General features: G+C 42.3%; 1 protein-coding gene across 1 annotated transcript in view; it reads left to right on the forward strand.

Annotated features, from left to right (window-relative positions):
• ascc3 (activating signal cointegrator 1 complex subunit 3) overlaps positions 1-12,295 on the forward strand; it is a 165,503-nt gene that overhangs the window by 125,447 nt on the left and 27,761 nt on the right. The window contains exons 25-30 of the mRNA XM_034115595.1: positions 4,584-4,804; positions 5,636-5,721; positions 6,055-6,221; positions 6,898-7,043; positions 9,531-9,651; positions 10,244-10,386. Coding sequence (XP_033971486.1) covers positions 4,584-4,804; positions 5,636-5,721; positions 6,055-6,221; positions 6,898-7,043; positions 9,531-9,651; positions 10,244-10,386 — 884 coding nt within the window. The remainder of the gene's footprint in view (positions 1-4,583; positions 4,805-5,635; positions 5,722-6,054; positions 6,222-6,897; positions 7,044-9,530; positions 9,652-10,243; positions 10,387-12,295) is intronic.

Raw genomic sequence — 12,295 nt, forward strand, 5'->3', positions numbered from 1 at the left:
CAGGAGAGGACTCTTTAAAGTAGAGACACTACATACTGATATACACCTGAACATCAGCAGGAGAGGACTCTTTAAAGTAGAGACACTACATACTGATATACACCTGAACATCAGCAGGAGAGGACTCTTTAAAGTAGAGACACTACATACTGATATACACCTGAACATCAGCAGAATAGATGGCAGTGGCTGTTAGCCTTCTTCCTGCTGCAGCAGGGTCAGATGTGATAGCTGATTATTAATAGCGATAAGACAGATGTGTAACAGACTTCTTTGTCGCATGACTATAGTATAAATCATTCATAAATTGTTTGATTCAACTAGCACGGATAACAAAAAGGCTTTTTCATATACTGATGGATGAGCCATCTTTTATATATTGAAAGAAACCGAAGCTTTTTATAAAGTCTAGCACTGGCACAAGTCAGAGGATAGTTTGTGTAAAAACAGCAGCTATAATTCACAGTGAGCTTAAATCAGCGGCTCTCCACCACATAATGGATTATCTGACATCACAACTCCATGTGGAGCGGAGAAGAAAGCATCGAATCCTCCTGTACTCCACTCATTCACTCCTCAGACTGTAAGAAAGGAAGCATTCATTATTTCTGACCACATTCCCCCTCAGACATAACTACAGCCATATCAGAAAGAATCCAAGAGCACAGAAGAGATCATATCACAGGCTGCAGGAGCTTAATGTTTCTCCAGTCTTTCAGTTGAACAGGCTCTTACAAAAAAGACTCAATTTGCCATATTTATTGAACAATTTCACATGAGAGATTTTGAGATCTTGGCTTCAATTCACAAACTCAAGCAGCAGATATATGATGGATTACTGATGAAAAGCACTGAGGGTTTAGCAGAGGGTCATGGAGGCACTACAGGGACCAGGAAAGGGGTTTTTATTTGGGATACTAACGTTTACAAGCAAGTGTAAGCAGAAGTGTCGGTGAATTGTCAGAATAAATGCCAATAATTCAGAGATCATCAAAACCAAACTGACATGTAATAATTAAGTATAAAACAAGTGTGTATTTTTTTTTATCTACCTCCAAAAAATACAAAAACACTAGTATTTTAAACTTTGATTAATCATGATGAATCAGAGAATATTTGTGTGATTAATTACATTTTTGTTTGATTGACACCTCTTATTTTTATATTTCATTACTGTTGTTGTTGGTAGAGGAAACGGAAGAGAAAAGCAACACTTATCAGTGTTTCAATAGGTGAAATGGTTTGAATGACTTATATGAAAGAAGAAGCTCTGAGAAACAGAACTATGACAAATGTATTAAATAATATAAGTTATAGTGATTATCAGTTTTTCCCTTGAAGATTCTTGTGAAAACCACTATGGTAGTGCCTGGAAAAACCAACAAACATGGATACCTCATGTCAGCCGAAGTCTGTCATTAAAGGTTCCGTTTTGATCATGTTTGCTGGAATATTCAGAATCAGAACTCTGAAATAAATCTGGTTCCTCCTGCCCCCCCCCTCAGTGCTCATCATGAAAGAATCCAGCACGCCCCCAAAGGAAAGCAACCAATCAGAGCTGTGGAGTGTCAGACACAGTGAAGGCTTCTCAATACTCTAATTTCCCCTCCTCGACTCCCCTCCTCGACTCCTATCCTGGAGACTTAGTCCCGCCCACAGGAGATGCGAGCGGAGGAGTCGAGGAGGGGAACCGAGGAGTGAGGAGTGGAAGCAGCAGGCGGTTAGAGAAATGAGAACTCCTCTCCTCTGAGCGGTCATTTTAAAGAGACGTCCATTAATGATGACAGGAGGCACAGCAGCCCTCTGTCTGATGGACAGAACTGCACTCTCATAATAACGTAACACAATCAGAGACTGGATATATCCCCCCCCCCCCCCCCCCCCCCCTCTCTGGTCGCTACAATGAGGAAATGAAATTACGGGCCAAAAGTATTATTTACAAGTATTAAAAGTAAGCATAGGACACCAAACCAACTGAGACCTGTCTGTCCGCCGCATCTACGCACTGTACAACACGCACCTACACACTGTACCACACACACACCTACACACTGTACCACACACACACCTACACACTGTACAACACGCACCTACACACTGTACAACACACACATGCCTACACACTGTACCACACACACCTACACACTGTACCACACACACCTACACACTGTACAACACACACCTACACACTGTACCACACACACCTACACACTGTACCACACACACCTACACACTGTACAACACGCACCTACACACTGTACAACACGCACCTACACACTGTACCACACACACCTACACACTGTACCACACACCTACACACTGTACAACACGCACCTACACACTGTACCACACACACCTACACACTGTACCACACACCTACACACTGTACCACACGCACCTACACACTGTACCACACACACCTACACACTGTACAACACGCACCTACACACTGTACCACACACACCTACACACTGTACAACACGCACCTACACACTGTACCACACACCTACACACTGTACCACACACACCTACACACTGTACAACACGCACCTACACACTGTACCACACACCTACACACTGTACAACAAACACCTACACACTGTACAACACGCACCTACACACTGTACCACACACACCTACACACTGTACCACACACACCTACACACTGTACCACACGCACCTACACACTGTACCACACACACCTACACACTGTACCACACACACCTACACACTGTACCACACGCACCTACACACTGTACCACACACACCTACACACTGTACAACACACACCTACACACTGTACCACACACACCTACACACTGTACAACACACACCTACACACTGTACCACACACACCTACACACTGTACCACACGCACCTACACACTGTACCACACACACCTACACACTGTACCACACACACCTACACACTGTACAACACACACCTACATACTGTACCACACGCACCTACACACTGTACCACACACACCTACACACTGTACCACACGCACCTACACACTGTACCACACACACCTACACACTGTACCACACACACCTACACACTGTACCACACACACCTACACACTGTACCACACACACCTACACACTGTACCACACACACCTACACACTGTACCACACACACCTACACACTGTACCACACACACCTACACACTGTACAACACACACCTACACACTGTACCACACACACCTACACACTGTACAACACACACCTACACACTGTACCACACACACCTACACACTGTACCACACACACCTACAGCTCCTAAAGCATAATCAGGCTACAGCCGTTGTGTATTTTATTATGTGAAGCACTAAATGGTCCTAGAAAAATATCGACTCTTTGTTTGTAGATATCTACTAAACTACAGCAAATAAAGAGAGTAGGCCTGTTATACTAAGTGATATATATTTTACACACTGCTCTGCTTTCTGCACGGACCTCACAGCTGTTCTCACTGAAAACATCGCGTCGCGATGAAAGCAGTTAATAAAATAATATCCAGGGGATGCATGCAGAGCTGTGATTGGCTGAGATCAGTCCGGCCGTGTGTCACGCCTCTTTTAAACATCACTGTTGCCGGAAATACATCCGTGCAGGAGCCGTGGAGGACCCATCAGTGTCTCCTCGGTTAGAGCTCCTCCAGAGAGCCTCCTCGATGCTCGATCCTCGATCCTCGGTCCTCGATGTGCATTTAGAGAAATGAGATGTCCTTCAACATGGCGCGCTGAAATCCATTTCCGGGTCACTACCGGAGGACCGAGGAGTCGAGGAGGGGAAATTAGAGTATTTAAAACCTAACTGCTAAGTTTGACAGCTTGATCAGAAATGACAGGATCTCTTGCACTTAAGAAAAAAGAAAAGAATGTCTATATCAACCATCTATCTGATAAGACTTGAGTGCAGCATCATCACCCGACCCTGTCTCTTCGCCGCAGCTGTTTTTATTCTCTGATAAAGCCAATGTTCACACCCGGCTCAGCAGCAAACCGACTGTTAGAGATAAACAATGGCTAAAAAGTTGTTATTGTTATGAACCTATTTTCTTTATTTTAATTAGATCTGGAGTGGCTGGCACTTCATCAACAGTTTGTTCTCGTGGTTACATATTTACCATGACAGTTTTATTTCCTATCACGAAAGCGATAAACAATATTGCAAACATTCACATTCTCTGAGCCGCTGATACTTGAACCGCTCCAGAGCAATATGTGTCCTGCTCCTGATGTACAACACTGTCTCATATTGAGGCTGTCAAATCACATATCTGTCATAGCTGGCATGTTGTTTTATCATGCTTGGGTAGAAACATCATGTAAAGTAAGGGGCTTTGTTTTTTCCTGAAAATATTATGATACATCTGATCCCTGGCTTTTATACCTCTGAAATAGAGACTCACTGTTTTAGTTTTAATCCTTATTTTAATGTGAATAAATGTATATTTTTCCAAACATTCAATTCGAAACATTTCTACTTTAGAGTTTTCAGATGTACCCCACTATTGGCTGTAATAAACATGAAAGACGTAGAAATAACCCCTGATTGACCTTCTCCCCCCCCTCAGAGCTGCTGGACCTGCAGCCTCTCCCGGTGACGGCTCTGGGTAACCCGGAGTTTGAGAGCCTGTTCAAGTTCACTCACTTCAACCCCATCCAGACGCAGATCTTCCACACGCTGTACCACACCGACACCAACGTCCTGCTGGGGGCGCCAACGGGCTCCGGGAAGACCATCGCCGCAGAGATGGCCATGTTCAGGGTCTTCAGCCAGTATCCCGGCGCTAAGGTCTGACCGGCTCTGTATGCTTCATGGTTACATTAAAGGGCCTTTCCTGTGAGGGAGGGGGGACTTGTTGCTGTCTTTCTTTTATGTTGAGCATTGAAACTCTTTACATAAGAACTGAGAAGTGCAGCACACAAGACTAAAATCTATTAAATCCTTAACAAAAATGTGTAAACTAAATATGAAGACAAATCTCCATGGAGATCCACAGGCTATGGAGCACTATACAGTAGGTGATCATGATCGGTTGTGTCCTGTTAGGAATTGACATTGCAAATGATCAGTGTTTTCATGTAGTGGGTGTATGGTACTGTCTGTAACATACAGTGATGAGGACATTCATTTCTGTATGAGTAATCTCAATATTTGTAACCACATTTTTTACATACATCTCCTACATACCTCATGGATGTGCATTGCTCCCGAAGCTAAACAGGGACACGCTTTTTGGCTCAATAGTCTTACTTGAGGTAAAAAACCAATGGCAGCTTTAACATCTACTCTGTGCAGTGATTGAATTTATATTTTTTCACACAGAAAATAACTGTTTGTGTATTTGGCCAACCTAGGAGTTGTATCTGACGTGGATTTTCCTGACCTCGATATTAACACGTTCTTTATTGTTTGCATTAATTAGAAAACCTTTCAAAAAGCACAGGTTGGTGTCATGTTAAGGCAGCACTTTGTTCACTGTTGCCTCCACAGGGACTGCTGCTTGGAGATGCTCCAACATGCAAATGTGTTGTTGGTATTGTTGTTTTTTATATTCCTCCAACCAGAGAAAACCTACCTGTGTTTCCATTGAATGACTGTTTATTATCTCTGTGTGGTCAGGTGGTGTACATCGCCCCCATGAAGGCCCTGGTCAGAGAGAGGATCGAGGACTGGAAGGTCAGGATTGAGGAGCAACTGGGGAAGAAGTGAGTGATGTTATTTTTGTATTTTATTATATAATTATGTTGCATGTTGGAGGAGCTCGGGTCATAACATTTCATTGCCATGTCTACACTGTAGCTTATGTGCATATGACATTAAAACCTTTGAATCTTGAATTGAATCTTGAATGAATGCATTTACGTAGTCATGAGGATTTTACATTACAGCTGCATGAAGTGACATCGTACAGCTTAAGAAGTCATGAAGAGTCTTGTGTGTAGATTGCATTGTTGGATACAACTGAATAAATCACTTGGTAATGTAATAATGTGAGAAAAGAGCAGGCTCATGTGTTTCCTGATCTTATGTGTGTGTAGAGTGGTGGAGCTGACAGGGGACGTGACCCCCGACATGAGAGCTATATCACAGGCTGACCTCATCGTCACCACTCCGGAGAAATGGGACGGAGTGAGCAGGAGCTGGCAGAACAGAAGCTATGTTCAGAAAGTGGCCATCCTCATCATCGATGAGATCCACCTGCTGGGTAAGAGGGAGGAGGAATCTGTTCTGTAGGTCAAACAGCTCAATCCCATCCAAGCTCTGTTTAAAATGTAAAATCGTTTTTTGAAGGGAGCTCTTTGGAAGGTTAGAGCTTATGGCCTTTCATTTAGCCAAATTCTTTCATTTTGTTTATGGAATGTTTAATTGGGCCAAAAACAACTGCTGCAGGGAAAACGTGACTTTGACAGAGCCTGCAGTAAACAGATACAGCTAATTGGAATTAGTTTTATTTCATCATATTATTTATTTTACTTTGTGGTAAATACTTAATAATATTAAGTTGTTTAACTGTGAAGGTGAATATTTATTATATATTTATAATAGATGAGGGGAAAGAGACGAGGAAAGGAGAGAAGAAGAGATTCAGTTATTCTATTGGTTCCAATATAATTCTAATAGAGAAAATATGACCTCTCTAAGAGTCACCAGTTCACCTAGTTAACCTAACCTGTCTTTGGGCTGTGTGAGGAGGCCGGAGGAAACAAACTGCACACAGAGAAACCCAGAACTAACCACTGCAACTATTATGCCTGAGTTAGCAGTGTTTACACAACATATTTCCAGAAGGCGTCCAGACCAGAAAACCCCTTCCAGTGTAAGGGACGGTACCAACACGTCTTTAATGTACACTCTGACTTTACCATTGTGTGTGTTTGCAGGGGAGGACAGAGGTCCAGTGTTGGAGGTGATTGTGTCCAGGACCAACTTCATCTCCTCTCACACGTCTAAGAGAGTCCGAGTGGTGGGTCTGTCCACGGCTCTGGCCAACGCTCGAGACCTGGCCGACTGGCTGGGCATCGGACAGGTCAGACACACTCACACTCACACTCACACTCACACACACACAATCTCACACACACACACACACACACGCACACACACACATTGATCTTTGGTTAGATGGGGGGATCATGTTCATAAGCTGAGGAATAGTGAGATGGCTGTGTACTGGCCAGCAGAAACCACAGTGTGTGTGCAGCGCTGTATTGTTATGGTCCATTTGTTTCCTGCCTCTTCATATCTGAGTGACTTTATATAATAACAGCAATTAGGATAAAAATATGCTTTTGGTTGATAGTTGATCTCTATAATCTCCTGCAGGCTGCGTCTGATGACATGCTTAAGTTCTAATCATCAGGAATGACTGGATGAACATCCACATGATACAGAGAAGACTTATTGAAAGGATGACACTGATATGATTCCATACTGAAGTTTCCCATGCTGCTTCCTCTTGGGTTGTGTTGGCACCTTTTATCTTTGCTTTGGCTAGTATCTTAAAGGTAGGGTAGGTAAGAATGGAGAAACCAGCTTGAGTGCGCTAGAATTTGAAAATAAACAACTGGAAAAAATCTGCCCCTTCCTTCAGACTTCCTTACAGAGCCCCTCCTCCAACACACATGAACGTGCACATGACCAATGAGGGCACGAGATAAGTTTGTGCACGAGATGGAAGGCTGACAGGCAGGTAGGCCATCCAGTTATTTTAGCCGGGCCGGCTCAGATGATTGGTCGTGCTTTTTACAGCGCCACGGCTTCCACAGATGACATTTTTTTATGGATTTATTGTCAAAGCATTTAATATATTCATTGCTATCGGGATGTTAAGAGCATTCCATGGAATATAACAAAAAGTGTTTCTGAAATAAATTACCTACCCTACCTTTAAGATAGAAGCATACTATATTTTCCTTTTTGTCCAAGTTATTTTAAGAAATTACTATTCAAAATGATAAAGACAGTAGTAGTCAGAATAAATGTAAAAACTGTTTTTTATTATTATTTTTAAGGTAAGATGTCCTCAGAATGTCTGTTGGACATACCGGTCTGCTTGACATGATGGATACATGTCAATTCAAGTCCATGTTAACATACCGCATGTTTTGGATACCATACATTATGAGAGCGTTTCTATGTTTTATTTTTTAAGTTTATATTTGATACTGTACAATGTGTCAGACACATGTATCTCACAAAACGCTGCTATCATCCTAACATTTTTACTCATTATTCTTACGATTACAAAGTCACAACTGGTCAATATATCATATACCCTGTAGGGATCAATCATAATAATGGGGAGGCGTGTGGTGCAGTGGGTTGTGCGTTGGTGTTCGGATCAGAGGGTCACAGGTTCAAACCCCACTGCAGTCAGCATGTCGTTGTGTCCCTGAGACACTTCACCCCAAATTGCTCCTGTGGGGTTTGTCCACAGTACTGAGTATGTAAGTCGCTTTGGATAAAAGCATCTAACAAGTAACATGTAATGTAAAAATGCATCATCAAAGACACGTTTCCAAACCTTGTCTCTGTTGACAGAGCTGTGGAGACTGTTAGTGAAGCAGGTTGGTTGCTGGCTGCTGCTGGGCCCAAATCATTATCAGCTGCCCCCAACACTATAGAGTGGTGCAGGAATGAGTCCTGAATTTGAAAATGAGTTAGCAGTTTAGCACTTCTCTTCTTCTGGCAGTCAATGGGTTTTTGAACCCAAAATAAGGTGTGGTTAACACAATCTTAGGAGATACTACATTACGGGGGTATTACTAAACACAATCACGTCGATGATTAGCCGTATTTAGCTTAGCGTTGGTGACGCACAGCCGTGATGTAGTTTGTCTAAGGCCTACGTTAGCATTTTATTTCTGGTGTTAATATGTGGAGATGTCCTGCTAAACTAAATGTATTTCCCTGCTCTTAGCTTAGTGGAGGTGACTTGAAGTCATGTGACCTTCATGTAGCGATCACAGTTAGCTAAGTTGTTTAAACTATAGCTATTTATTTTTCTGGTGTTTGCATTGATTCTTCAATTATTATAAAAGTGGTGTTTATATATGGAGTTTATCTGGCTGAAGAAAATGTGTGTGTATCATAAATGTGCATTTTCCACAGAGCTTATTTTCTGTAATAATCCTAAATCCAATGGAGAAATCCCATTAGCTTTTTGTCGAGGGAGCCTTTGTGATGCTAACTTCCTCTTACAAAAATACGCTGCACCTCTGTAAACACACCAAATAATGCATCTTACTCTGACAACATCCTGTACCACTCTTTGAGTTGTGTTCACACACTGCCTTCTGATCACACAGTGAACACACACATGAAGGGTTATCCAGCGCAGCGGGGTCCAGCAGTGCTCCGGCCTCAGTGACAGTGACAGACAGTTTACATTACAGCCAGATGGGCTCCATGTTGCCAGCTTCTCACATTAAATCTCTTCTCCCTTTTCTTTCCTTTTTTCTCCTCCCCCCCCCCCCCCCCCCCCCCCCCCCTCTCCCTTTCTTCTCTGTAACAGGTGGGTTTGTTTAACTTCCGCCCATCTGTTCGCCCTGTACCGCTGGAAGTTCACATCCATGGTTTCCCGGGGCAACACTACTGCCCTCGCATGGCCAGCATGAACAAGCCTACCTTCCAAGGTACAGCTCCATGTACACCTCCTTCACACATGCTTTATGTCAGGTTTGTCATTGAGCTGGAGTTACATAAAGTCACTGCTGCTTCGATACAAGTTATCTTTAGATATGTCTTTCCACTGTTAGGTTTATATTCACTGTTTATTTTTATTTATATTATTAACTCATGTGAAATGCCTTGGTAACATGCTTCTCTAACAAAACAATGTTCCAATTTGGGATCCAAAAAGTACTAATTAAATCTATTTAAAGAGCTATTTAATCATTCCTGCTAAGCTAACGTTATTATGAAAAAGTTGGCTTTAAAAAAATAAAACAATTGTTCAGATTTTCTAAAAGTAATTTATACCACATTTTGATCCATCTTCAGTTTTCCTTCAGCCAAACTAAATAACTAATGGGCCTAGCGCTGAGTACCACAGACAGGGTAGAGAAGTCACAAAGAGTCTTTCACTGGTTTTTGTTGACAGAAAGAAGGAAAATGTCTTATCCTCACCCAGATTGTTGGAAACACTTCAAAGCACACACAATAATATAAAACAGTTTCTGAAGCAGTGAAAAGTAATAATGCACATTGAAACTTGTGTCTTTGCAGCGATACGCAGCCACTCCCCAGCCAAACCAGTGCTGATCTTTGTCTCCTCCCGACGGCAAACCCGACTGACCGCCCTGGACCTGATCGCCTACCTGGCCACAGAGGACAACCCCAAACAGTGGCTGCACCAGGACGAGAGAGAGGTACGCTCACTCTCTCACAGCAGCACATCCAGTCTGTGTCAGGGTGACTGTACGAGACAGGGTCCAACACACAATCACTGTAGTTATGCAAATGAAATGGAACAGAGTAGATTTGAACCGTCATCATCCATGAAGAGGGTCAGTGTGTGTAAGGTGAGGTGCACGATAGCATACTGAAACATAAGGAGGTAGATTCCAGCAGGCATCCATTCATTCTTCAATATATCTTGAAACAAGAAAGCATTTCTGATATTTAGAAAACAAACTGTTAGAGAGAATGTTTACCATTCTTAACTAAAGGAGCTTAGAAAATACATTAACATTTACTGTTTTTATTCTGACACATTTACACATGTAGGCAAGTTTAAGCTCTGGTAAACAACATCAGATCTGGGGACGTAGACAACTGATACAATCAGAAAATATGTGCAAATATAACCACATGTGTCCGTCTCATGCATTCCCTTCATTTCTAATGTGTCTTTATTTCTGTGGAAGCACTCCATTGCCCCCCCTTTACTGAATTGTGCTGACGCTCGGTTTCTCTGTGTAAGTGGTGGTTTAAGTGTAATCACAGATGGAATTCAACCCAACTTGTGCCGGAAAAGCCTGTGTCATCCTCCATTATATTGTCTGTGCATACCTTGGGATCAGTTCAAGATTGGAGCAAATAGCCCCTCTGGGTTCACATTTGAAAAGTTTGCTATTATTATTACAACACTGGGATATGCAGGCGTGATGGAGCGTGGACCGTATGAACCTCTCGTGAGAGAACTATGGACTGGCTTTACAGTCACATGGGTTTGTTAAAGTGCGTAGTAAAGTTCTACAGGATTTGCCTCCTCTATCTAAAAAGCATTTGAAGCACTTTTTTTTGGTTTGACACCTGAAACAAGATCCGTGGTTAACCCAAATAACGTAACCTTTTTTTCTTCGATGTAAAATTATTCAGTAAATACAATCTGGTGATCGTCTGGTCTGGAGTGTCTTTAAAAAAGTGGTTGCGAACAAGTTGCTAAAAGAGATTACTAATAATTATTGATGCCGAACACAAGTTGGCTTTGTGCTGGTGATGTGAATTCATGTGACTGTCATGTTGTTTGTTTAGCTTAATATTTCACTTAAGCGTCTTACCTCCACTTATGCTTTATTCATAAAAAACGTGGTGTTAAGAGATTTTTCTGCTAAGCAAAACATAGTTAGTATCATAAATGTGTAGCAAGGAGCTATTCTGAAGGCAAGTTGAAAAGGCTGATGACGGAGAGAGGAAAAAGCAATGTGCTTGGTTGGCTTATCTTTTTGGCAAATATTTTGGTCAACAATACTTCTGATTTATTTTGATTGTGTTAACCACATGACCTTTGCTCTGACTTCACCATGAAGACAGGTTAACCACATGTTATGCCAAAATGTTAACTTTGCACATCAAATATTGGACAGATATTGGCAAACTGATGCTTTGTTTTATGAGGTATAATGAACATCTTTAAGAAGCTTTATTGAGCTGAAAGTATACATGATGAAAAAGTTGCAGCATATTGATGGTGACCATTTTCCCTGAAAAACACATAGATCTTAAAGTGTATGTTAACCACTGTTTAATGCGTCTACATTTAGTTTAAGTTAGTTTCAAGAGGATGTGCTTCACGGAGACTTAGAATATATAATCAGCATTTTTGAGTCAGGAATACTGTGATTTCCATAAACAAACAACATGGCAGAGCATCACTGAGCTGTGTTCAGGCTCAAGTGCGCGTGTGTGCGCGCAGCGTCCCCGGCCTCTGTGTGTGTTCCGCTGACACATGCTGCCGCCCGCTGCTTCTCTGCGCTGGGCCGTGTAGCAGCTCTGCGCCCTGCTGCTTGACTGACAGGCCTCTGGACAGAGCTGCTTAACTCTCCGCGGGGGTCA

Source organism: Trematomus bernacchii, unplaced genomic scaffold, assembly GCF_902827165.1.
Source record: "Trematomus bernacchii unplaced genomic scaffold, fTreBer1.1, whole genome shotgun sequence".
Taxonomy (NCBI): Eukaryota; Metazoa; Chordata; class Actinopteri; order Perciformes; family Nototheniidae; genus Trematomus; species Trematomus bernacchii.